This window comes from Chelonoidis abingdonii, chromosome 10, assembly GCF_003597395.2.
Source record: "Chelonoidis abingdonii isolate Lonesome George chromosome 10, CheloAbing_2.0, whole genome shotgun sequence".
NCBI classification, from domain to species: domain Eukaryota; kingdom Metazoa; phylum Chordata; order Testudines; family Testudinidae; genus Chelonoidis; species Chelonoidis abingdonii.
This window is the reverse complement of record NC_133778.1, coordinates 16,104,065-16,132,047: the sequence shown is the minus strand read 5'-3', so window position 1 is coordinate 16,132,047 and position 27,983 is coordinate 16,104,065. Positions and strand designations below refer to the sequence as shown.

The window sequence follows — 27,983 nt, the reverse complement described above, 5'->3', positions numbered from 1 at the left end:
CGGCCGAGTCCTGGATGTCTCAGTTTCTTGGTGAGCCTCCTGCACTGCGTTCTCGCTAAGGTGTCCCTGTACTCCCTTGTGTGGCTGCCTAGGCCTGAGCCCTGTGTTTGGTGTTGGGCACTTTGTGTTGGAAGTAGCTATGCAATGCTGGGGGAGGGCAGGGAAAGATGAGCAGCAGCTTTTGGTTCAGAAGATGATTCTGTAGCCCAAGAACACAGGACAAGCCTCAGTGTTCCCCTTAGTACACTTACAACAGCACGCTGAGAGCACAATGGTTGCTAAAGCATTTTATTCATTGAGAACCTTCCACATGAAAGGCGTCTTGATTCAGTAGAGATCAGTGGCACGTCTCAAAGAGCCGACTCTGCCACTCATAGCGCCCCACTCGCTGAATCTCCTGTACTCCCCTGGCCTCAGCAGGTATTGGCGGCCTCTGTAATTCGGCAGTTCGTAAAGGATCCAGTGTCCCTCCAGCACAGAACAAGAGAGCATCTCGGGGGAGCGTAGCTGGTCCATGACTTGCAGAGAGTCCTCGGTTAACTCTACCATGTTGCCTCTATGATCCTCCTTGTCATAGATCTTTATCCTGTAGGTGCCCCTGTGCTGTGACAGAAAATGAGACAGGGAAATAGAGTAACCACAGCCAGCTGGCTGCATGTGATTCTGGGCCCTGAGTCAGCCCTGTGCATTGCTCCAGTGATGCAAAAGACACTTACAGCTGCCTCTGCTCCTCAGAGGAGAAGAATTCTTGAATGCTGCAAAGGCAGCACATCCACCCATTTGAGTCCAAGCTATTGCAGCTGTGACTCCCACCCTTGGTGCAGGGAGCATGTCTGGGGTGGGGAAGAGGGAACCCAACCAGACACAAGAGGGGACAGGGCTGCAGTGTAAAATGCTGGCCAGTCCTCAGCCAGCACAGTGCTCCCATAAGCCTGGGGTTCTCAATCTTTCTTCTTCTGAAGCCCTGTGATGGAGTATGCTTGCCCTATGCTGGTACTGAAAGGGTTAACTCTACTCTTTTGGCCGAGGAGGCGAACCTTGGCCCTGTTGGGCATGCTCTGGCTGGAAGTCAGGTATAAAAGGGAGCAGCCCAGCTCATTCGGGGCTGACTGCTGAGGAGGAAGGACGCCTGCTGCAGTCTCCAGCCCGGGAACTGCTGAGGCCCCAGAAGGCAGAAGCTGGAGATGCCGAGATCCAGGCAAATGCCCAAGGTCCTGAGATGCCCAAGGAGCAATGGAGCTGCCGAGAGCCGCACAGACTGAGGAGCCTATGGACTTCGGAGGTTCCAGGATGACTCCACCAGGGACAGAGTAGAAAGTAGTTCACAGGAACTAGGCATTGTACTGACTTGTGTCAGTGGATTTTGGGTGGATTCCCTGCTGACTCAGTGGCCAACATACTTGCCACTTTTAGGGCCCTGAGCTGGGACCTGGTGGAGCAGGGAGGGCACGGGCTCAGTCTCCTGAGCGACCGCCAGACCAAACAGCCCTACTGAAGATGGCCATTTTACTGTTTCTGGCTATTGGGCCATGCAGCCCTGCTGAGCAGGGCAGCCCTGCTGACTCAGGCCACAAGGACACCCAGCCCTGAGAGAGGGAAGCCATATTGACTTTTATCCATAGGACAAGCTATCCCAAGACAAGGGATGATCGTATGGATTAAGTTGCAGGGCTATAATTACTCTCACCCCATCCTAAGAAGGGATGGTTTGTACTTGCCCCACAAGAGGCCCCCCTAACATGCTGTGTAAACTCCACGCCCCCCTGTGCCACAATGACTGTTTTTCTGCATATAAAAACCAGGGCTGGCATTAGAGGGGAGCAAGCAGGGCAAGTATCCGGGGCCTCAGATGACAGGAGCCCTTCAAAGCTAAGTTGCTCTGGCTTCAGCTTCAGGCACAGGTGGTGGGGCCTGGACTGGCGCTTCCATTTATGTGACCTTGGCAGTCGCCTAGGGTGCCAGGATTTGGGAGGGCGGCATTTTGCCGCCCTTGGCGGCAATTCGGCGGCAGGGGGTCCTTCCGTGCTCCGGGTTGTTGTCGGGAATTCTGTGGAGGGTCCTTCACTCACTCCGGGACCCGCCGCCGAAGTACCCTGAAGACCAGGAGCGCAGAAGGACCCCCTCCCACCGCACAATTGCCGCCAATGACCGGGAGCGCAGAAGAACACCCGCCTAGGGCGCCAAAAACACTGGCGCTGCTCCTGACCAGCGGGGCTTTGGCTTTCTGCCCTGGGGTCCAATGAGTCTAATGCTGGCCCTGCTTGGAGGACTCCCTGAAAGTTGCTCAGAACTCTAGTTGAGAACTGCTGCCATAGGCTACACTACGTTCTGCTGGGGGGCGTTTCACGTTTCAGCAGCCCCAGAATCAAGGAGGCAGAAAAGTGACTTTGTTCTAAAGAGTCAAAGGAAATATTGTGCCCAGTTCTCCCCTCACGTTGGTGTAACTCTCTGGGCCTCAGGCAGTTACTCCTTATTTTACACTAGTGTGAGAGGAGTGAGCCCAGTGTATCTCCAAATCCCCAGAAGTTAACGGAAACACTTTCTCTTCTTAAATCAGAGTATGTTCTTGGTCACTGTCCATATTCTTAACCACAGGACAGCTGCACCCACACCCAGAACAGGCAGTAGTGGTGGAAACTTTCTTATCCTATCCCTGTAAAGTCCCCCCAGCTATCCTGGAGGGATGATGACTAGGAGGAAGAAAACAGTTCTTGTTTTCAGTCCTCAGTAGCTCAGCTGAAAATGATCAAGCAAATGCCTTATGATGGTGGCTTGGGCAACATTGCCATTTTTTAAAAGCTAAATCGAACTCACAGGCGGGATCATCCGGCAGGACTTAATGGAGGTGCTGAAACCCTCAGACTGCATGTCAGGATAATCTCCCCGTTTCACAAAGAACTGCTGTCCCTGGAAGTTGGGACGTTCATAAAGCATGAAGCAGCCACTTTCCACGCGGACGGAGTTAGAGCGGCTGAGCTGACTTTGCAAATCCGGCCGGTCGCTGCTGCACTCAATGGAGCGGCCCTGAAAGTTTCTGTCCTCGAAAAGGATGATCTAGTGCGAGAAACAAACGGCAAAGTTTTCAGTAACATCCTATACAGTGTGACTGCGTCCTGGCATTCCAATTTCTCTCCATCCAGAACGCTAAGCCTGAAGTGTCTGGGCCTTACATTTTACTGACTCTGGTGATAAATTGATATACTCCTGTGACTTCAGTGGAATTGATCCTCATTTACACAAGTGTAAGCGAAAGCAGAATTGGGCTCCGAGAGATTAATATGCAGGGACTAATAGAGGCAGTAGGTCCCTTAGCTCTGCATTCTTGATTCTCCTCTCCTACTGATATAGGCCAGGAGTAACTCCTTTGACATCAACAGACTAACTCTGTTGTAAATGAGAGGAGAATCAGGTCCCTGGCTTCAGACTGACATACCAGACAATCCAGTCCAGATGGGTTTCTCTTACCTTTCCCATTGTAGCTGGATTCAGCTGCAAGCCATAGCACTCCAGCTGGACAACTGCCTTTTTATACCTCACAACGCGTGCACATTTTAACAAAAGTATTTTTTCTGTTCATAGAGCCAGCTCATGACTCTGGGGGATCATTCACTCTTTGTACTAGTGTCCATAGGTTTTGTGTAGTGGGGAACTGGTTTTATTCCTATTGTTACTAGTGACCAGTTCCAGGTCCTAGATCTGTCAGCTCAGCCATTTTTACATTGAAGACAATACAGTTCAGGAAAAGGGAGAAACTTCTGGCTGAGTGACAGAGGGGACTGGATGTTGATGCCATCACAGTCCTTTTCTATAGAGTCTTTGCAGTTGCATTTTTACTAGTGAATGCATAAGTGGTACAATAAAGACAGAAGAGGATTCAAATGGCAAAATAAAAAGTAGGCAGATAAAACAGAAATATGTATGTCAAAAAAAATGTCGGAAGGGCTTAGGCACTCATCACACATGTTTTACCCATTCAGTAGCTCTGGGTTCAGCAGGAGTCTGGAGCGTGCTCCTGAGAGACCAGCATGAGATAAGCAGCTATTCAGTAGGTGTGCGGCATCCATCTCCACCAGCAGCCACACAGGACTGTCCTGAGTCCCCACATGTGGTCATTGTATGGTACTAATGTATATTTCTCTCTCCACTATCTTTTTCAGTTTTTTCCCCCCCCACTCTATTTAATCCATCTTTCTATCTCCATGCTGGGAATTTCCTCTCTATACCTGTAGAATATGTACTGGGCAGCTACTCTCTACCCCTGGATTATATAACTTTGGCTGCTTAGATATTCAAAAGCTCTTTACTGCACAGGAAAAGTTTCAATGTCTCATTTATTCACTAAGCGACTTTATATTTTAACGATGATGGCTCTGAGAACTAAATGTGTGTCCTGAAATATAAAGGGTTTCAGTAACCCTATTTAAAGCAAAAATATATTCAAAGCTTAAAGAGAATGCTGCCGATGCCATGCTCCCAGAGATACATCTGACAAACTTGAAGTTTATAAATTGAATAGAAATGGGGGTGGGCCTCTCAGTTTCTAGTTGCTTTAAATTCTTCAGTAAGGGGTATTACTTTATTAATACCTCCCAAGACTAAGAAGTATACAGAGGGGTCAAGTGGAGCCAACTCTAAGCACAGACCATATGGCTTTACCTTTGGGAAAGGCTTGCAGAGAGCCTGATCCTGGATGATGACTTTAGATCCTACTTGGTGCTCAGTCAGGTCACCTTTCACGTCAAACCATGCCTTGGTCTTTTACACTTTCCTGTCCTTTTTCACCAAACCACACTCTTCTGTAGCTGGAGAATCTTCATCTGCAAGTCCTGTACCCAGGCTTCTGACAGGGCTTCTGTAGCCAGATAGGCTGGAACTGGTCTTCCCATCTCTCCACACACTCACTTGTCTTCCCATCAGGCCTCATTGGGGTAAAAGTAGGGTTGCCAGGGGTGCAGTTTTTGACAGGAACATCTGGTCGAAAAAGGACTTTGGCAGCTCCAGTGAGCACCATTGACTGACCCAGTAAAAGTCTGGGCGGCGGCACAACAGGGCTGAGAGAGGCTCTCTGCCTGCCCTGGTTCTGCGCTGCTCCCAGAAGCGGCCGGCATATCCCTGTGAACTCTACGCACAGGTGCAATCAGGGAAGCTCCACGCAGGAACCATGGCCATTGGGAGCTATGGGGGTGGCACCTGTGGGCACAGGTAGCGTGTACCGTGCAGAGCCACTTGGCTGCACCTCCACCTCGGGGCTGGACGTGCCGGTCACTTCAGGGAGCAGCGCAGAGCCAGGGAGGCAGGAAGCCTGCCTTAGCCCAGCTGCACTGCTGACCAGGAGCCATCTGACATAAGCACCACCTGACAAAGCCTGTATCCTGAACCCTCTCCTGCATGCCAACCCCGTGCCCCAAGTTAGAACCCCTTCTTGCACCCTAACTCCCTCCCAGCCCCTGCACCTCTGCTCCAGGTCAGAACCCCCTCCCACACCCCAGCCCTGAGCCCCCTCCTGCACCCAAACTCCCCCCTGGAGCCTGTACCCCAAACTCCCTCTTGCACCCCAAACTCCTGCCCCAACCCTGACCACCCTCCCAGAGACTGCACCCCCTCCCATACCCCAACCCACTGCCCACCCCTGAGCCTGTTCCTGCAATCCAAACCCCTTCACCCCTGCCCAGAGCCTCCTCCTTCACCCCAAACCCTTCATCCCCAGACCCACCCCAGAGCCTGCACCCCCAACCGGAGCCTTCACCCCCTTCTGCACCTCAACCTCCTGCCCCAGCCCGGATCCCTCTCCCTCACCCTGAACCCCTCATTTCTGGCACAACCTCGGAGCCCAAACCCACAGCTGGAGCCTTCACCCCCTCTGACACTCCAGCCCCCTGCCCCAGCCCAGTGAAAGTGAATGAGGGTAGGGGAGAGTGAGCAACTGAGGGAGGGGGGCTGGAATGAGTGGGGGTGGGGCCTCAGAGAAGCAATGGGGCATGGGCGTGGCCTCATGGTGGAGGATGAGGCAAGGGTGTTGGATTCTATGCAATTAGAAAGTTGGCAACCCTAAGTAAAACCCTGTGGATTTGCATCCCTAGCTCTCATGTGTTAGTGCCATCGGTAACACTTCATTCCAATAGCTGCCTGTTGCAGCGCCACTTTTTTTTTTTTTCTCTAAGCTTGGATTTGATGGTCCTGATTGTTCAGTCAACCTCTCCTGTTGCTGCCTGGGTGACAGGGAAAGGGAACCTTCTGATCTACGTCCAGCCAGTGCACACTTCTTTGACAACTGACCCCACAAATCCGATCCCTTTGTCTGAGTCAATAACCTTAACGTCCCCCGCCCCCCATCTGCAGAACACATTGCCCGCCAATTGTTTCGCTCTCATTAGGGCAGTCACATATCCAGGGGCGGCTCCAGGCACCAGCATGCCAAGTGCGTGCTTGGGGCGGCAAGCTGCGGGGGGTGCTCTGCGGGTCGCCGCGAGGGCGGCAGGCAGGCTGCCTTCGGTGGCTTGCCTGCGGAGGGTCCACTGGTCCCGTGGCTTCGGCGAACCTCCCACAGGCATACCACCAAATCCGAGGGACTGGGGACCTCCTGCAGGCAAGCCGCCGAAGGCAGCCTGCCTGCCGTGCTTGGGGTGGCAAAATACTTAGAGCCGCCCCTGCACATATCTGAGAAAGCATTGACAACAACTAGCACATACTTGTTACCCCTTGGTGCTAAGGGCAGCTCCCCAGTACAGTAGATTTGCTCTCCTTTCCATAAATCTCTGGGAACCCATCTCAGAAGAGCTTTTTTACTTTCTTTGATAGCTGGATTGTGTCTGGCACAGATAAGGAGCAGCTACAGATCCCTTTCTTATTGTTGACAACCTGTCTTTGGCCTCTGCCTGTTTGGGGTGAGCCCATGCACCCATTATAGCAGATCTGCTTGCATATTTTGTGGTGCAACCCATAGTAAACCATTTTTTGATTTTACCACAGAGGCATTCTCACTTTATTTCTAAGTTTCGACCTACCTTTGTGTTTTGGCTGGAGGCTTGTTCCAAAGGGGTTCTAACTTCACATCCTATTGTTGAATGCTTTGCAGCTGCTCCACTTTTTACCTGACTGCAATTGTTGCTGGCCTGAAGTGAAATCTGTTACAGGGATAGCTTTCCAAATAGTATCCCATGGCCAGGGCAGGCCTGTGTCTGCTGCATTATTAACTGCTAGGATAAGTGTCTGGGTGTTCATTTGTTTTTTCCTGTTAACTAGGGACACTTTTTGTGTGTGTGCCTTAATTTGAACCCTGTGCACTTTGTTAAACTGTTTGGCAAGATTATTTAGCATTTTCCACATAGTGCTGAATTTGATTTCCCCATTATTGGTAACCTGGTATTTGTTCTGTGCCCATTATGCCAGCATTTGCACAGCTCCTCTGAATACATGATTCAAGTCCAGAACAGTGGTAAGCTTAGAGTGAGTGAGATGCTTTTTATCAGTACATTGATAACTTCTGCTAATTTTGCATACGCAGCTGAGTTACTTTTCTGGTTGTATTATAAAGTGTTTGACCATTTTGTTTTTTACTTTGATTGCTCCTAGCCTTTTCTGGTTTGTGTATATGGTGGCTACTGTTTTCTGTGTACTTAACACTTTTTAGAAAGTATTTGCAGGCATGAATTTTTTTAAAGATTGGATGCCAGGTGCTAGAGGGGCTGTTTTTACATTTAGGCAGAATTTCTGTGTGTCTGGGTTCCCCTACCAGCCAGTGGCAAGTGGCACAGACTTGTGGGAGACACCAACCGGACAGCTGGTCTGGAGAGACTTTGATACCCTGGAAGTGAGGACTATATGGTGACCTAGCCAAAGGACCAAGCATGAAGGAGGAGCACCCTGAGTCATCAAGGCAGAAAGAAGGGTAAATGATGGAAGGGAGTGCCAGACCGGGTGAGTGCTGATCCCCAGATGTAGCCACAAAGAGGTACCCCCAGTGCTGAGTGAACCCCATGACAGGCTGTTTAACACAAGCTCCAATACAGCCCAGCACTTAAGCATGTATGTAATTTTGTTAATGGGACTCTTCTGGTGCTTCAGTTAAGCACAGGCTTAAGTGTTTTACTAGATCAGGGCCTCACGTTGTCCTCCAGAGGCCATGCCGATTGCTTCCAGAATGCCAACAGGTTTTGGGCAGTCTGTCTAGAGATTTCTATTGAAATAGGGCAGGTCTACACTAAAAATTCTGCACACCTCATCTGTGCCTCTATAGGGTTGTAATACAGGAGCTCCTACACCAACAGTAAAGTGTTCTCCCGTCGGCGTAGTTACTCCACCTCCCTGAGAGGCGGTAGCTATGTCAAGGGAAGAAGCTCTCCTGCTGACATAGCAGGTATGTCTGCACGAGGGAGTAGGTGAATATAAATGTGTTGCTAAGCGGTGAGGATTTGTCACACAAGTGCATGGGGCTGTTCAGTCCTCTTAGAGCTATTGTTTCAGGCTGGCTGCAGACTTGGGCAGACATCTCTGTGCTGGTTTCACCTGGGTCATATTTTCAGCTTTGCTTTACAAGCCCCTGGACAGAGACCTCAGCTTTCGTTATACACTGGAAGTGCCAGTATAATCAGATAATTCCAGGAATGAGGGCCCTCGACCCAGGCCTGTAGTGCCTATGGCTAGTTAATTCAGCACTGCCCTAGATCGGTGCTCAGGTAACTGGCCGGAGACTTGGCCCCTGGCTGGTGGGAGGTCTATGGCTGGCAGGTCAGGGTGACCAGATATCCTGATTTTTATAGGGAGAGTCCCAATATTTGGGGTTTTTTCCTATATAGGTTCCTATTACCACCCCCTCACCCCGTCCCAATTTTTCACACTTGCTATCTGGTTACCCTACTGGCAGGCACTGTCCCTCAGCTGAGAGAGGGATGTGGCTGATTCCTGCTATCACCTGGGTGCCCAGCTCTGTGGCTGGGAGGCTCTGGCTGCTGCTCGCTGGAGATGCTCTCAGGGCCTTCTGGGTGAGGCCTGCACAGCCTTGGAGGTGCTCCCTTACTCCCTTGTGTGGCTGTCTAGGCCAGAGCCCTGTGTTTGGCATTAGGCACTTTGTGTTGGAAGTAGCTATGCAATGCTGGGGGAGGGCAGGTAAAGATGAGGGGCAGCTTTTGGTTCAGAAGATGGTACTGTAACACCTTTGGGGTTTAGAGAGCATGGCCCCTTTAAATCTTTTTCCTAGAGGGGACGGCTCCAGGGGGCTCTCTGGAGTTGGGAGGGAGGGAGAGGCAGCGGCCGCAGGCCCTGGCAAAGGAAGCAGCAGAGAACCTGCCAGAAGCCTGGGAAGGACAGGGCGGCTGATCGGGGACAGTCCAGGACAGGAGCCAGGAAGAGCACTATGCCGGGGGGGAATCGCCCGAGAAGGACAGGCCGGAGCTGGACCCTGGATCACGGCTGCCCAGAGCTACATGGGGCCATGAGTACTGGGGCTTGTGACTCTGCATTGGGAACAAGGAGGGAAGTTGTAGCTAGTTAAGTGGGGAGGTGGTCGCTCTGTGTGGCTTTGGAGAGAGCGGCAGAAAAGAGCACCGGAGAGGTTTGTTGGGGGAAAGTTCACTGGCGCCGAAGACAACCAGGAACACCCAAGACTCACCACTGGACTGGAACTTTGCTCAGGACAACTGAACTCTGTGTGCAGACACATTGCTCAGTGTCTGCCCTTCCAGACTGTGCTACCACTGGGCCCTTGGGGCCTTGGCTTGGACGCAGCCCTGTTTTACCCTCCCCTATATTTCCTCTTGTTGTTTTTCTCCTCTCATCCCTCTGTAAATAAATACCTCCCTTTGTTATATCCATTGTGCTTTTCCTGTGTGTGTGCGTGTTCACTCTGGGGGGTTTGGAACAGGTGCCCCTGCGGTGGAGGGGATTTCTCCTGCTGCATTCCTGTGCACGCCTTCTCTTGGCCAGAGCTGCCTGCAGAGCAGACTCCATCCTGACCATGAGGGCACTACAGTTACAATACCGTAGCCCAAGAACACAGGGCAAGCCTTAGTACACTTACAACAGCACGCTGAGAGCACAATGGTTGCTAAAGCATTTTATTCATTGAGACCCTTCCACACAAAAGGCATCTTGATTCAGTAGAGATCAGAGGCACGTTGCAAAGAGCCAACTTTGCCACTCATAGCGCCCCATTCGCTGATTATCCTGTACTCCCCTGGCCTCAGCAGGTATTGGCGGCCTCTGTAATTCGGCAATTCGTAAAGGATCCAGTACCCCTCCAGCACAGAACAAGAGAGCATCTTGGGGGAGCGTAGCTGGTCCATGACTCTTGGAGAGTCTTCAGTTAACTCCACCATGTTGCCTCTGTGATCCTCCTTGTCATAGATCTTTATCCTGTAGGCGTCCCTGTGCTGTGACAGAAAATGAGACAGGGTACTAGAGTGACCTCAGCAGGCTGGCTGCGTGTGATCCTGGGCCCTGAGTCAGCTCTGTGCACTGCTCCAGTGATGCAAATAGTGCTTAAAGCTGCCTCTGGTCCCCACAGGAGGGGAATCCTTGAATGCTGCAAAGGCAGCACATCCACCCATTAGACTCAGACCTACACCAGCTACCCTTGGTGCAGGGAGCATGTCTGGGGCCGGGCGGAGGGAGCCCATCCAGGTGCAAAAGGGTAAATGGGTGCACTCTGGTCAATCCTTAGCCAGCACAGTGCTCCATAGCTACAGTAGGTTCAGACTGTTTCCAGCTTCAGTGGCCCGAGGATCAAGGAAAGAGAAAAGCAACTTTGTTCTAAAGAGTCACCGAAAATATTGGGCGCAATTCTCCCCTCACACTGGTGTAACTCTGTGGGCATACATGAGTTACTCCTTATTTTACACCAGTGTGAGGAGGGTGCGCTCAGTGTATCTATAAATTGCTAGAAATTACTGTCATTTTGAGCTAAGGAAAGAAAATGTATGTTGCCATTTACTGTCTATAGGCTTAACCACAGAATAGCAGCATGCCTTGAACAGGCAGGAGTGGTGGAAGGTGTCCTATCTTATCCCTGCAGTGTCCCCCCAGCCATCCTGGAGGGACTACCTCTATAAGAAAGAAAACAATTCTCATTTTCAGTCTTGGGTATCTCTGCTGAAAATGATCAAGCAAGTGCCTTATGATGGTGGTTTGGGCAATTTTGCCATTTAAAAAAAAAAAAAAAAGAGAGAAGCACAAATCAAACTCAAGATGGGATCATCTGGCGGACTTAATGGAGTGGCTGAAACCTCAGACGGCATGTCCAGATAATCCCATCCGTTTCACAAGAACTGCTGTCCTTGGAAGTGGACGTTCATAGAGCATGAAGACAACCACTATCCACGGACGACAGAGTTACAGCGGCTAAAGCTGACTTTGCAAAATCCCGAGCCAGTCGCTGCTGCACTCAAAGAGCAGCCTGGAAGTTTCTTGTCCTCAAAAAGGATGATCTAGTGGTGAGAAACAATGGGCTACAAGTTTTCAGTAACATCCTATGCGTTAGTGACTGCATCCTAGTATTCATTTCTCTTCCATTCACCCATGCTAAGCCTAAGTGTCTAGCGCCCTTGCATTTTACTAATAGTGATGATAAATTGAATTACTCCTGTGACTTCACTGGGATTGATCCTCATTTACATGAGTGTCAGAAAGAGCACCAGTAGGTTCTGTGTTTTTAATATCCAGGATTAATTGAAGCATGCTAATCTTCATCTATCTCCATTCTTGAATTTCTCTCTCCACAGCGTATAGTTAGGACGACTAACCCTATTAATATTTCGAGGGTAGCGTTGTAGTCTGGATCTGTAAAAGCAGCAGAAATCCTCGTGGCCCTTAATACGACTAACGACATTGGAGCACTGACCAGCTCTTCGTGGTGAATACCACACTTCGCTCGGATCGCATCCGTAGGCGAAATTTCCAGGGGCAGCGTATATATTGCTAGCAAGCAAGCTAGAGATACGAGGTACGTCCAATCAGGAGGATCGAGGCCCTGTTAACGCAGCTGAGTGTGAAACCAAGAGAGGAGAAACTGCTTCTGATAAAGTTGGACAGCACATTCACAAGTTCCTTTGTATCAATCTGCTTCCTGAGGAAACTACATGAACATTGGTCACCTCCCAGATAAACACCATCCTAGCCACCGTGGATGATACGAGGGGCTCATCTATACTACATCCACACCGGGTAGGAAAATACAAAGTAGTCAGGTACTGATCCGCTGATCGATGCCCACAATGAGCTTCTGCTTAGTGCCTTTAACAACACACCAATTTCAAATTTGATGACAATATATATCTCACGATCAAGTGCAGCGCTATGGGCACACCCCATGGCCCCACAATACATGCCAATATTTTATGGCTGAGCTGAAACAACGGCTTCCTCAGCTCTCGCCACATCACTCCCTTCTCTACCAACCTTCATTGATGACATCTTCAATCATCTGGACCGGCATGGGAACAGGAGACTACTGGAAGAAATGTCCCACACGATTCACCAACGACTTCACAACTCGCACCCGACCTCCAGACCTCAGCCTGGGACGCAATCTACACAGGAGGGTCACTTTCTAGAGAACCAATGTGCAACATAAGTGTAGGGCACATGTGAGACACCACCTATATCGAAAAACCATGGATACCGCTCACTCGCCATATTCATGCTCAGCGTCTTCATCCCGGCGCAATCACCATCCAACTTCGTCTACAGCCAGAGTGGGTACCACGGCATCTGTCTAACCTCAGCAGAAGCGCACCCACAAATCTCACCAACACTTCCAAAATTACAATCCGCACAAAAATAAGGAAACAGATCACAGAGCCAGACGTGTACAGCTCCACTGAAGAAATACATGAAGAACACCACAGGCCATGGATACATACAGCCCCATAGCTAAAACCCCTCAACACATCATAGGGACTCTAACCCATCCATAGGACATGATCCACACTTTCAAGGATCTGGGGCGGCCAAACAACTTGCCCACAGACAACCTAGCCAACTGAACGCTATTATACCAGCACACCTGCACACCGCACATAGTACTCTAGCTCAGGAACAATGCCATGCAACAACTCGACATGCCACACTATGCGACACATATCTAACAGCGAACACATCACAGGACTAAACCAGGTCTAGCCACACCATCAACACGGTTTCATTCATCTGCACATCCAACATATACAATAGACGCCATCATATGCCAGCATTGCCACCTGCTTGAGTACATCGCCAACGGATACGCGCTCATCGGAAAAGGACTACATGGACCACAAATCAGATAGTCAGGAAGAGAGCAATATACAAAAAACCTGAGGAGGCACTTCACTCCCTGGCCACAGCTATAGCCACGACGCTTAAGGTGGCCATCCTGCAGCACAAAACTATGGACCAGACCTTCAAAAGAGAACTGCGGAGCATTCAGTTCATCTGCAAATTTGACACCATGCAGCTCAGGATTGAAAAGACGAGTGAATAGGCATCATAGACTAGAGCAGTTTCTCCTCTCTTGGTTTTCACACCTCAGCTGCTAGAACAGGGCCTCATCCTCCCTGATTGAACTAACCTCGTTATCTCTAGCTTGCTTGCTAGCATATGTATACCTGCCCCTGGAAATTTCCACTAGATGCATCTGACGAAGTGGGTATTCACCCACGAAAGCTCATGCTCCAAAACGTCTGTTAGTCTATAAGGTGCCACAGGATTCTCTGCTCCTTTAATATTAACAACTAAAGGTTGGTCTACACTACTGTGGTAAATCCATCTAAGTTGTGCAAGTTCAGGTACATGAATAACGTAACTGATTTTGACGCAGTTAGATCCACTTACCACAGTGGTTACACTGTGCTTTGTCTTCCCTTAAGCTTCTCTGGGAAGTGGAGTACACAGATTGATGGGAGAGTGCTCTCCCCTCAATTTAGCGTGTCTTCAACAGACCTGCTAAATCAACAGTCACTTCATCGATTGCAGCCGTGCCAATCTATCGGTAAGTGTAGACATGCCCTAAGGTGATGTCTACAGTATAGCTCATGTCAGCTATGAATATTCCACACCCCTGAGTAACATAACTTACAAAGACATAAGTGTTTGTGTGCACAGCACTGTCCCACCAAGAGAGCTTATGCTGCTCATGGAGGTGGTTTGCTCGCCCATCGGCATGCAGCGTCTCTACCAGACGCACTGCAATGGCGCAGCCATATTGGTACAGCTGCACTGCTGTACATATAGACATACCCTAACTCTGGTATAACTGAGAGAATCAGGTCCCTGGCATCAGACTTGCATACTGAACAATCCAATCCAGACAGGTTTCTCTTACCTTTCCCATCGTAGCTGGATTCAGGCTGCAAGCCATAGTATTCCAGCAGGGTAACTGCCTTTTTATACCTCACAACCAGTGCTAAGTGTGCACATGTTAACAAAAGTTTTTTCTCTGTTCATAGAGCCAACTCATGACTCTGGGGTCTCATTGACTCTTTGTACTAGTGTCCATAGGTTCTGTGTAGTGGGGAACAGGTTATATTCCAGTCGTTACCAGTGACCAGTTCTGGACCCTGGATCTGTCAGCACAGCCATTTTTACATAGACGATAACATAGTTCAGGAAAAGAGAGAAACTTCTGGCCGAGTGACAGAGGAGACTGGATATTGATGCCATCACAATCCTTTTCTATAGAGTCTCTGCAGTTGCACTGTTATTAGTGAATGCAGAAGTGGTACAATAAAGATGGAAGAGGGTTCAAATGACAACATAGGGAGATAAAAACAGAACTGTGTATGTCAAAAATAATGTCAAAAGGGCTTAGGTAAACATCACACATGTTTTAGCCATTCAGTAGATTTGGGGTCAGCAGTATGGAGTCTGGAATGTCCTCCTGAGAGACCAGCATGAGATGAGCAGTATATATGCAGTGTCCATCCCCACCCGCAGCCACATAGGGCTGTTCTGAGTCCCCAGGTGTGGTCATTTCCAAAACACCTCATCACTCCACATTTGAAATGGTTGAGCTTGTATTACAGATAGCGTGGTAGGCTGAAGTCTGTCAGTCTCCCATCAGGCTGAGTGATGAGTAAAAAATTTCTTAGAGAATGAGTAGCTCATTCCCATTTTGCTCACTGGTGTGACAATGTTCACCATGGAGCTGGTCAGTAACCTCATCCAAACTGATCATCTGCTGATGAGTCAGTGTTGAGGCACTTCCCATTTATCTTTGAAAAGTGGCACTAGTGGTTATCTTCTGGATTGTGTCAAGGAAGTTTTTTACTGCAATATAATGCCTGGATGTTACGAAGCAGGATATGAGAGAGGACTCACAGATATTTGGAGTTCGTTGGTCTCGTACTCCCTGTTATTCTCATCATTCGATTCAATTGCACATCAACTAGCTTTGTCTGGAGAGAGTTTAACCACACAGGAGCACATTATTCTTCTTCGAGTGATTGCTCATATCCATTCCAGTTAGGTGTGCGCGCGCCGCGTGCATGTTCGTCGGAAGACTTTTACCCTAGCAACACTCGGTGGGTCGGCAGGGCGCCCCCTGGAGTGGCACCACTATGGTGACGGATATATACCCCGAGAGAGTACCTCCTATAAGGTACAAAACGCCATGCCTGCAGCTACCCAACCACTGTGATGAGACGCCCCCGCAAAGCATCAAAATTTAAACCCCGTTATAAACAATTTATAATTTGGCCCCTCAACTAATAAAAAGTATCAGACCTGACTTTTTAAGCCAGGAAACTCTCAATTCGTTGAATGTCTTCCCCCATTCGATTTACTGCTGTTAGCTGTATTCATTCTGCTTCTGGGGACAGCGATAATAACCTTGTGGACTAGGGAAAGGATCAGCTTAATTCCATCGTTAGCCATTATCTATCAGCACAAGAGAATCATCTGCCGCCCAAAACAACTTGGAAGACGAGTCTCCGGCGAGCGTAAGGACAGGGTCGATTTTACACGGGGGGGATATCCAAGATGCAACATGCCAATGCATTACTGGCCCATAAATGACAAGGTGTCAGTATGTCCTTACAAAGAAACACCACAATCCGTTGGGGTGGCTTTTCCCTAAAACCCATAGGTGATAGTTCTGAGCCATATATCCTGTTTTCCCGTATTCCGCTATTATATATGTGGAATATACGCGGATGTGGGACAATAACAGACAGGTTTCCTGTCGGCTTCGGCGTCAGTATACAGCGCGTGGGCAGAATTAATTGTATAGTATGGCACGGGCTATGGGACATTAAGTATTTGTTTATCTCACCCTCGACACTGCTTCAGCCAAAACCTCTGTCGCTAGGTAAGGTAATTTGATAACCATCTCGCATGATATCCATTATGCCAGATAGCAGAAACAAAAAGGCACAAATAACCAAATTTAGAATGCGCGGCTACTATAGGGGTGGGGGATGCATAAAAGCTGAGCACGGATAACCAAAATGCGCAAAACTGCAGTTATCTAATCGGTTTCCAATCCCTGTGGAAGGTAAACAAGTGGGGTTTCCGCCCAGGGGATCTGTTTGTTTTGGGCTGGCTCCTCTCTGTTTGAATACTCTCATTCTCAACCGACTTAGATGTCCTGGCGTATAGAAAGTTAGACGGTTATTACAAAGTTGAGCAGATGTCCCCAAACTCTGGGAGGGTATCCGACAACTTGCTTTGGCACGGAACGGGTCATAATTCAAATGAAGTGTGGGGTACAAACTCCTGGAGAAATGGTCTAAAGGTAAACCAGAATGGAGTACTGCAATATATGGATCAGCAAATGGCAAAAACCTGCCTCCACTTCAGCAAAGGGAACAACAGTTTTCCACCACATCCAGAATGGGAAGGCCGACCCTGTCTAGGAAGGCAGTATGACAGAAAAGAGATCTACGGGCGTCATAGTGCGGACCAACAAAGCTAATATGAGTCAGCAGATGCCGCGCTCGGCGATATTTGGTGCCCCCAAACAGCACCAACGTGACATTTCCTGGATGCCCGTTAACAGGTGGCTGTTGTAAAAAAGAACACGCAGACGTCATTCTTCCGCTCTACTCTGCCGCTTGGGTTAGGCCCAACTGGAGTAAATTGGGTTCCCATATTGGCCCACCACATTTCAAGAAACAGATTGGGAGAAATGAGATGGATTCCCAGATTGAGCAGCAACAAGAAAAATGAATTTAAAAGGTGTTAGACAGGAAACAATGACCTATTGAAGGTAAGGCTGCAAGAATTGGGTTTTGTTTTAGTTTTTGGAAAAGAGCAAAGAACTGGAGAGGGGACAGATAGCCAGTTTTCAGGTATCTAAAAAGGTGGTGATCAGGAAGAGGGGAGAAACTTGTTCACCTTAGCCTCTTTAATGATAGAAACCAAGAAACAATGGGTTTTAAAACTGCAGTCATAGGGGAGATTTAGAGTTGGACATTAGGAAAGAAGTTTCTAACCTGGTCGCAGGGTAAGTTTTTAACACTGGAATAAATTGCCTAGGAAGGTTGTGGAATTTGTCCCTCTCCTGAGGAAGAATATTTAAAGAAGTAGGTTAGATAATGTTCCCTATCCAGGGATTGGGTCTAAGCCAGTATTTGGGTTCCTGCAATGGAGGGGCCCAAAAAGGGGACTTGGACCTCCGATGAGCCTCCCGAAGGGGTCCCCCCTTCAGTCCCTAGAGATCTAATGGAATCTATGACCATAACTATGACAATAATCAGTGCCATTCCGTTCCTAATCCAACTTTTAAATAAAAAAGGTTGTCAGGTTGCAACCCATTTCTCCCCTACTTGACAGTGAACCCTGAAAAATTATTTAATCATCATAATCCCTAAGAATGGAAGTCTCTTTCATTTTTAATATTTTCCAATTACAGCCCTCTATCAATATAACGGCTTGTTCCTCAGGGAGGCCCAAAAGTCTTGGCGCATTATAAGGTTGCAAACGCACAGTTATATCCCAACTCTGTTTGATCCCGCCGCGAGTTGCCAACGCCCAACCGCCAGTTTAGGCACTGCCTTTACCACGCTTATACTCAAATTTGTGTTCAATTTGGATCCCCGCAATTAAATATTTGCGCGGGGGTACGAGGTTATTTATTTGTTTCTGCCTATCAGCAAAGGCGACTAAGCCAATAACAAAATATTGGCAACAATATGGCAAAAAAAACTTGCATAACCATTTCCCGCGCCTTCTGAATTTATTCAAGCAGAATGCCAAAGGCCTTGTTACATGAGTAGGAAACGAAACAATTAAAGCACAATCATACTGGGGGTCCAGACCCAAAGGTCCTAAGCCAGTAAATCCTGTCCCCCTCTGACAGTTGGGGGCCAATGGCAAGGTATGCCACAAAGGGGGAATGAAGCAGAGCAGGTTATCATAAGTAGATCAATGCCCCTGTCACCCAATCCCAGCTTCTGGTAAAGCAGACGGCTAGCGGACACCCTCCTAAGCCCATCCTGGCTAATATAAAGGCCCATTGATGGACTTACTTCTATGAATTCTAATCTTAGCTCCTTTTATGAAGCCCTCAATAGTAGCCAATGGGTCTTCCAAAACAACTCTGGCCCAAGGGAAGTTTTCCAGAGGTTGAAGTGTGTTTTATGTGAAAAAAATACTTTCTTGTGTTTTGTTTTAAACTGCTTACTATTAATTATCCAACTTTGGCTGGCCCTCTTGTTCTTATATTTATGGAGACGAAGTAAATAAACACTTCCTTATTTAACTTCTCTATACCACCAAATGCATTTATAGACTCTTCATAATCCCCTCTTAGTTCACCTCTTTTGGAAATGCACGGATGGAAGAATGTCAACACTAGTGTAATAACTCAGAGTCTTTCTGAAATTAAAATGTGTCTGAAGTGGCCGCCAGTTGGCCTTTTCCAGTCTCCTGGGTTCTTTACATGACTTTTCCAGCACACCCAGACAGAGTCAATTTCAAATAGGATGGGGGAAGGAGGCACTAAGTCTGAGCATGGACTGGATGTAGGGGATCAGAAATTTCACAACGGGACGAAAATAAGACAAAAAAGACTTCTGTGGGTCACTTAATGGAAGGTGCCAAAATTTCTCTACACAACACTCCCCCGCTCCACCACCCCCAGACACCTCACCCCATTAGTACCACTCACACCAACGTCACACTAACTCCGCCACCTCCGCTCCTCCACCCACACACGCCGCACCGCGCCCCACGCCGCCGCGCCGCCCAATCGAACTTACACTTTCTAAAGCATTCGGGCAGATTCTCCTTGTAGAACTTTCGTCATACAAGCATCTTATAAATGGCTCCCAGCATCGAAATGCTTTGCGCACTATCCTCAAACGCCGATGTGGCCGGTCCCGAAGCTAAGAAAATATGGATGAGAGCCGAGCAAGCAGAGAGCTCCCGGCAGTTAGCAAAACAATCTGGAATCCCTGCAGGCCTCCATGGGCAAAGTTCGCAAGTCCCTTGTTAACTGTAACAATGGCTGACTGCATGAAAAAGACGAGGGTTCTCACGCTTTCTATAACTGTTGTTTGTTTTCTTTCGAAGATGGGTTTGTATTTGTTTCAAGATGCCTGGCATTTCCACGTGGGTTGTCGTGTGGCCCTTCACCAAGTGCTAGAGAATTTTTCCTCAACGTGGTTATCTAGAGGGACTGGCCTCTGGTGGCCTCTGGAAAATCGAACAGCTGTATGAAGTGGGTGGCCGTCCCAGCCCCTCTCCCACTCCCCTTTCCTGTCTTGCATTGGAACCCGCCCAGAGAGGGAAAGGGGGATGGGGTTCGGCGGAATGGGACGACTGAGCACAGCACATCTCGAGAGAGAACACCAAACGAAAACTCCAAAAAAGGTAAATAATCATCTTTCCTACACCTTATCAGAAGGGAGGCAACAGCCGGTGCATCTTGTAGCAAGGTAAATGATGTCAGGTGCTAGTTCATATTGACCAGGACGAAAATCCCTGAAGAAGAACGAAGCTGGGAAGGCCCTTCCATCCCCTATCAGCTACTGCAATGAGAGAGTTGGGAGTAGAGTTGCGGAATTGTTGCAGACGCGCACCTTCCCTGTTATACACCACGGGGGTCTTCTTGGGGAGCACAGACACACTGGGAAGAAGGACTATCTCTGGTTGACAATGGTGAATGCGATAAGCACCACTTTTGCGCTGGACGGCCGGATGCGGAGGGATGTGCGTGTTGGACGGTCGGAGTCCCCTTGTAGAACAAGCAATGGTACAGGGGGCCTCCACATCTCGGGAGACTCGCCCTCCTCCAATCTTCAATGAGCCTACAAGGAATGCCACCTCTATGAAAAGGTGTGAAAAAGGGAAGCAAAGGAAGCCAGAGGCCGCAAGAAGAGGGCCCCCGTGAAAGTCCTACAGAGAGGGAACTTAAGGGTAAGAGAAGATTCCCACTTCCTGGGGCAGTTTGAAGTCTCCTGAACCTGCCAGGAAAGCCTCTCAAAGCCTTCAGGAACCTTGAATCGTCATCCCATAGGAGAATACCAATCTCCTGGCACGCTGATATGCCTATAAGTTGTACCTTAGACGATGAATAAACCAAGGCTTTTAAATGCTTTAAGTGAAGCAGGCAATTCTAGGGATGATGTAAGAGATAATGGGATCAGAGGAGTAATCTGCTCCAATGTCCGAGCAGGAGAAGCCCTTCCACTTTCCCCAGGTACTCATCTGGTAGAGTGGGTTTCGCTTTCCCAAATGCCGGCGTCACTTGAAACGCCTCAGAGCATGCCTTGCCGCTCGCGGATTTAACCATGCAAGCACCCATTTGTGTGTGGAGAGAAGGCCCCCAAGGTTCAGGGTGCAGGAATCCATCTACAGGATCCTGAACAGGGGCAGGTCTGGGTGGTTTGGGGGAAGTGTCTGGGGCTGCCACCCCTCAGTCCATCAGCAATGCTGAAAGCAATTGCAGCCGCAGCCAAGCCAGGGCGATCACAATGACTAAGAGCCCTTATCCCTCTGCTTTTCAAGAGGACCTTGCAATCATGGGGGGAGGCAAGCAAGGCCTCCCACACTCAGGTCGCCTGACCAACGACAAGGGGGGACAGGCATCCGGATAGCGAGCTGCCTGTCGCAGACCTTGCTGACGAGCAAACAGTGATATTTTTCTTCTTTCCTGGTGGTGAAATAGGTCCACTCAGAAGCTCCCCCTACTCTTTGGAATGAAGCATCCTGGGTGTACCTCCTAAGTTGGAAAGGCGACCACTTTGTGGGAGAGATATTGTATAGGGACTGGCTGAGGCAATCTGCAGCGCGGTCTGGATGCCCCGGGGGGAATGCCGACGCTTCCAGGTGCAAGGGCATCGCTGGGATACCAAAGAATCCTGACAGGGCCCAATTGATCACCAGCTCCCGTCTAGTTGACTAGCGAACATGGGAGGCCGTTGTTGTTTGAATTGGAAGGGTATACCTCCCTGCAAAACGTGGGCCCTTGAGCCGCACAACGGTCTCATGTTAAATAGAACCCAGCAGGGTGGTAGGGCAATAATGGTTGGAAAATAAAAAGGGGTGGTTGATTTAGGATCGCAGGCTGGGGAGGCGGTCGCTCCTTCGAGTTACCTCAAAATGTTGTACTGCCTTGGTGGTAGGTACAGCCTTGACGTGGCCAAGGAGGCTGGTGGTTTGGCCTAATTGAACATTTAAGCCCTTCCTTCTTTGCGGAAGGGCTTCTGATCAGCCTGGAACTATGACAATCCTGTTGGTTTTCTGTCGGTTTTGAACCATTTCTTTGGGCACCAGCATGTAAAGGCCCCGGGAGTGGCAAAGCAGCCCTAGTGTCCTTTGCAGGGCATGTTATCTGCCCAGTCCTGTTTTGCCTCGAAAACAGCACCTAGAACCATCAAGGGGGAAAGTCCCTGGATCACCATTTTGAATCCTCCACCAACAGCCCCAGATGATTGCAGCAAATGGATGGGTCCCCTCATGGGATATAGGCGCCGAAGGCCATGGTCCTGGGCTGTGGAAGTCTGCTGTGTCCAAAGGGTTGCTTGGAGGGCAAGACCTCAACACTGTCCTGGCCCCATGAAGAATTAAAGCCAGAACTCTCCTCTAGCGCTCCTCTTGCCCGCGAGTTCCCCACAAACTTGGTTCATATAAACTGCCAATGTTATAAATAAACATAAATAGCCAGCCTCTTTGTTTCCTTAGGTGGTTGACCCTGGGTTGCCCATCTGTTTGTGCTCAATTGGCCTATAGATCGACAATGAACCGGGGGCAGAGGGATGGGTATAAACGTTATTCAAAGAGAGAAGATACACTTTCTCAGCTGGCAATACTTGGAGTGAGTGATACCTCGTGTCGTTGCAGTAATCACAAGAACACTTTCCTACTGAACAAGGACATCACGCTATACCTGCCCCTCCTCGCGCACTTGTTTTATACCACCGCATGAATCCCCTGGTGGAGGGAGATTGGTAATTAAAAGTATAACTTCAAAGGAGAGAGACGAGTTTTTCTCACAAGTGACAATAGTTGGAGGGAAGTATGTGTGTAATATAACTACTTTCATCTAGATCAAGAGCTGCCCTCACTGCAACGTTAAAGCGAGGTTTACATGCTCAGGATTTAAGAACCCCTCTTTGCACCATTTTGCTAGTGGCTAATTTAGCGATAGAACGTAATCACTCGAATCTATGTGATGAGAGACAATTTAGGCCCACACACCATAGCTAAATGGGACTAAAGTTAATACGCCCCTAACACTGACATATATAAGTATTGCTCATTTTCTAATGACCTGTGAGAAGCAAAAGTCGTATGGATGTCATTTCTTACTACTGCTCTGCAAAGTGGCACAACTGTAACTGATGCTTAATACTAATTTACAAAACTCTAACAAGCCTCGAAACCTATTGAGAGCACTTGGTTGATTACAGACATTGGGGTAAAGTAACAGACCTCTTGACTGATCAGTTCAGCTATTTTCTTCTATCCCATTAATTTTGTGCAAACAAAAGCTAAGTTTTTTGGCAGGGTCCCCTCACACGCCCTCGACTTCCTTGCTCGCACTGAACCACACCCACCACCCACCCGACACCCCGACACACCAAGTAAGACAAAACATTCCTGACATCCCAACTGGACGGGCTAGGCAGACCGGAGGAAAGGCCTAACCGTTTCCTCTCAGACAACTAGGATCCATCTCAGGTGATAACGTGCACACCCACTGTTATGATTTGGCTCACTTTCCCCAAGCCACATCACTATGGCCATTCTACCGCCCCAGGGCTACCTGAGAACTCTCGTCTGCCAACCCTGCTGACTCATGTAGCACCCCCTACCCACACGAGATCTCTCGGCAGCTCCTGCGTCCTTGGTCCAACCTTGCTTGCATATGGCTCTGGTCTTAACAGTCAAGGGATGCGCAGCCCTCTGGTCAGCGCTTTGCAATTTGCAGTTATCTCATCCGCCCACGGCTATAATAAGGGCTGGGGAACACTAACTGGAATGGATATGAGCAATCAACTCAAGAAAAACGGTTACTCCAACTTCATGGAATGTCTTCGAGATTGTGCTCCATATCCATCCATCACCCTCCTTCTCCCACTGCGGAGTAGCCGGCAGAAGGAATGAAAGCGGCTGGTCGTGCAGGGGTATATATCGGCACCATAGTGTGCGGCACTCCAGGGGCCCCTAGCCGACCCACCGTCGTCAGGGGTAATAATAATCCGGCACAATAAGTGGTGCCAAATCCAGGGGGCGCACCTGCGGACCCACCGAGTGGTTGCTAGGGTAAAAGTCTTCCGATCGAACATGCACGCGGCGCGCGCACATCCAACTACTGGAATGGATAATGAGCAATACTCGAAGAGCATAATGTGCTCCTGGTGTGGTTAACTCTCTCCAGACAAAGCTAGTTGAATGTTGACAATTGAATCGAATGATTGAGAATAACAAGGGAGTACGAGACCAACGAACTCGCAATATCTGTGAGTCTCTCTCATATCCTGCTTCGTAACATCCGGCAATTATTGCAGTAAAAAACTTCCTTGACACAATCCAGGAAAGATAACCATAGTGCCAACTTTTCAAAAGATAAATGGGAAGTGCCTCAACACTGACTTCAGCAGAATGATCCAGTTTGGATGAGGTTACTGACCAGCTCCATGGTGAAACATTGTCACACCAGTGGGCAAATGGGAATGAGCTATCATTCTCTCGAATTATTTACTCTCACTTAGCCATGATGGAGACGTGACAGACTGCGAAGCCTACCAAGCTATCTGTAAAAAGCTCAACCATTTTCAAAAGGTGGGTGATGAGTGTGTTTTGGAATGACCACACCTGAGGACATCCAGAACAGCCCTATGTGGCTGCGGGTAGGGGATGGAACACTGCAAATAATACCGGCTCATGGCTCATGCTGGTCTCTCAGGAGGACTCCAGACTCATACTGCTTTTGACTCCCAAATCTACTGAATGGCTAAAACCATGTGTGATGTTACCTAAGCCCTTTTGAACATGATTTTTGACATAACACAGTTCTGTTTTATCTCCCTAGTGTCATTTGAACCCTCTTCCCAATCTTTATTGTAACCACTTCCTGCATTCACATAATAACAGTGCAACTGCAGAGACTCTATAAGAAAGGATTGTGATGGCATCAATATCCAGTCTCCTACATGTCACTCGGGCAGAGTTTCTCTCTTTAACCGAACTATGTTATCGTACTATGTAAAAAAATGTGTGCTGACAGATCCACACGGCCAGAACTGGTCACTGGTAACGACTGAATAAACCTGTTATCCCCACTACAGCAGACCTATGACACTAGTAAACAAAGAGTCAGATGAGACCGCCAGAGTCATAGAGTTGGCTCTAATGAACAGAGAAAAAACTTTTTTTTGTTAACATGTGCACATTAGCACTGAGGTGTGTGAGGTATAAAAAAGGCAGTTACCATGCTGGAAATACAGGCTGCAGCCGAAATCCACCTACGATGGGAAAGGTAGAGAGAAAACACTGTCTGGATTGGATTGTTCAGTAGGCACAGTCTGATGCCAGGGACCTGATTCTCTCAGTTATACCAGAGTTAGGGTAATGTCGTTATTACAGCAGTGCACTTGTACCAATAATGGCTGCTTGCATTGCCAGTGTGTCTGGTAGAGACGCGCATGCCATGGGAGCAACGCACCTCCATGAGCAGCAATAAGCTTCTCTGGTGGACATGCTGTGCACACAAACACTTATGTCTTGTAAAGTTATGTTAACTCAGCGGTGTGGAATATTCATGCTGACATGAGCTATAACTGTAGACATCACCGTAGGGCATGTCTACACTTACGATAGATTGGCACGGCTGCAATCATGAAGTGACTGTTGATTTAGCAGGTTTGTTGAAGACACGGCTAAATTAGGGAGAGCACTCCTCCCATCAAATCTGTGTACTCATTCCCGAGAAGCTTAAGGAAAACAAAGCACAGTGTAACCACTGTGGAGTGGATTAAACTGCGTCAAAATCAGTTCGTTAGTCATGTACCTGAAACTTGCACAACTTAGATGGATTTACCACAGTAAGTGTAGACCCAACCTTTAAGTTGTTAATATTAAAGGAGCAAGAGAATCTGTGGCAACCTTAATAGACTACAGACGTTTTGGAGCATGAGCTTTCGTGGGTGGAAACCCAGCTTCGTCTAGATGCATCTAGTGGAAATTTCCAAGGGGCAGTATACATATGCTATAGCAAGCAAGCTAGAGATAACGAGGTGAGTTCAATCAGGGAGGATGAGGCCCTATCTAGCAGCTGAGGTGTGAAAACCAAGAGAGGAGAAACTGCTTCTGTAGTTGGCAGCCATTCACAGTCTTTGTTCAATCCTGAGCTGATGGTGGTCAAATTTAGATGAACTGAAGCTGCAAGCAGTTCTCTTTGAAAGTCTGGTCCTGAGTTTTTGCTGCAGGATGGCACCTTAAGTCTGCTATAGTGTGGCCAGGGAGGTTGAAAGTGCCTCCTCAGGTTTTTGTATATTGCCTTTCCTGATATCTATTTGTGGGTCCATGTATCCTTTTCCGAGAGACTGTCCAGTTTGGCCGATGGACAAGCAGAGGGGCAATTGCTGGCATATGATGGCGTATATTATATGGTTGGATGTGCAGATGAATGAAACCGGTGATGGTGTGGCTGACCTGGTTAGGTCCTGTGATGGTTCGCTGGTGTAGATATGTGGGCAAGTTGGCATCGAGGTTTGGTTGCATGGATTGGGTTTCCTGAGCTAGAGTACTATGTGCGGTGTGCAGTTGCTGGGAGAATACGTTCAGGTTGGCAGGTTGTCTGTGGGCCAAGGATTGGCCTGCCAACCAAGATCCTGAAAGTGTGGGATCAATTGTCCAGGAATGGGTTGTAGATCCCTGATGATGCGTTGGAGGGGTTTTAGCTGGGGGCTGTATGTGGATGGCCAGTGGTCCTGTTGGTTTCTTTCTGGGTTTGTCTTGCAGTAGGAGGCTTCTGGGTACACGTCTGGCCTGTTGATCTGTTTCCTTATTTCTTGTGCGGGTATTGTAATTTTGGAGTGCTTGGTGGAGATTTGTAGGGTTGGTTCTGTCTGAGGGGTTAGAAGCAGATGCGGTTGGTACCTCAGTGCTTGGCTGTAGACAATGGATGGGTGATGTGCCCGGGATGGAAACCTGGAGGCATGAAGGTAGGCATAGCGGTAATCCAGGTTTTTCGATATAGGTGGTGTTAATGTGACCATCACTTATGTTGCACATGGTTTCTAGAAAGTGACCCTCCTGTGTAGATGGTCCAGGCTGAGGTTGAGGTGGGGGGAGTTGTTGAAGTCGTGGTGGAATTTTTTCAGTAGTCTCCTGTCCATGGGTCCAGATGATTGAAGATTGTCATCAATTAAGCGTTGGTAGAGAAGGGATGAGTGGCGAGAGCTGAGGAAGCGTTGTTTCAGGTCAGCCATAAAATATTGGCAGTATTGTGGGGCCATGCGGGTGTGCCCATAGCAGTGCCACTTGATCTGGTGAGATATAATTATGTCATCAAATTTGAAATTGTGTGTTGAGTTAAAGGCACAGAGCCAGCAAGCCAGTTGTCTGTGGCATCGATCAGGGATACTGTTACCTGTACTACTTTGTATCCTACCCGGGTTGGAGTAGTAGTAGAGAGCCTCTACATCCACGGTGGCTAGGATGGTGTTTCTGGGAGGTGACCAAATGCATTGTAGTTTCCTTCAGGAAAGGATTGATACAAAGACTGTGAATGTGCTGTCCTAATTTATCAGATATGCAGTTCTGCTCTCTTGGTTTCACACTCAGCTGCTGAACAGGGCCTCATCCTCCTGATTGGACGATACCTCGTATCTCTAGCTTGCTTGCTAGCAGATATATACCTGCCTGGAAATTTCCCTACATGCATCCGGTACGAAGTGGGTATTCACCACGAAAGCTTCATGCTCCATGTCTGTTAGTCTATAAAGGGGCCACAGGATTCTCTGCTGCTTTTCAGAATCCAGACTAATACGCTAACTCCTCGAATATTAATAGGAGTTATCTCCTAATTATACCTGTAGGAGAGGAAATTCAAGAATGGAGATAGATGAATTAGCATGCTTCAATTAATACCTGGATTTAAACACACAGAAACCTGACTGGTGCTCTTTTCTACACCATGTAAATTGAAGGATCAATCCCAGTGAAGTCACAGGAGTAATCAATTTATCATCATATTGAGTAAAATGCAAGGCCTAGACACTTAGGCTTAGCATGGTGATGGAGAGAAATCGGAATACTAGGATGTCAGGTCATAACGCAATAGGATGTTACGAAAATTGTGCCATTTGTTTCCACATAGATCATCCTTTTGAGGACAGAAACTTCCAGGGCTGCTCTTTGAGTGCAGCAGCGACTGGGGCCGGGATTTTGCAAAGTCAGCTTAGCCGCTGTAACTCTGTCTCGCGTGGATAGTTGGTCTGTCTTCATGCTCTATGAACGTCCACTCCAAGGACAGCAGTTCTTTGTGAAACGGGGGATTATCTACATGCAGTCTGAGGGTTTCAGCATCTCCATTAAGTCCGCCAGATTGATCCCATCTGTGC

The 27,983-nt window shown here is 48.4% G+C and overlaps 1 protein-coding gene across 6 annotated transcripts in view; it reads right to left on the bottom strand.

The window, feature by feature from the left end:
- LOC116816105 (gamma-crystallin B-like) overlaps window positions 1–27,983 on the bottom strand; it is an 84,368-nt gene that overhangs the window by 18,902 nt on the left and 37,483 nt on the right. Inside the window, exons 1-3 of one of the 6 annotated variants that reach the window (XM_032765101.2) lie at window positions 3,466–3,474; window positions 2,815–3,054; window positions 328–603 (exon numbers count right to left, since the gene is read on the bottom strand). The exons of 4 other annotated variants lie outside the window; for them this stretch is intronic. In XM_032765101.2, the coding sequence (XP_032620992.1) occupies window positions 328–603; window positions 2,815–3,054; window positions 3,466–3,474 (525 nt within the window). Of the gene's footprint in view, window positions 1–327; window positions 604–2,814; window positions 3,055–3,465; window positions 3,475–27,983 lie in introns of those variants that run through there. One more of the 6 variants, XM_032765094.2, reaches the window with a different exon arrangement.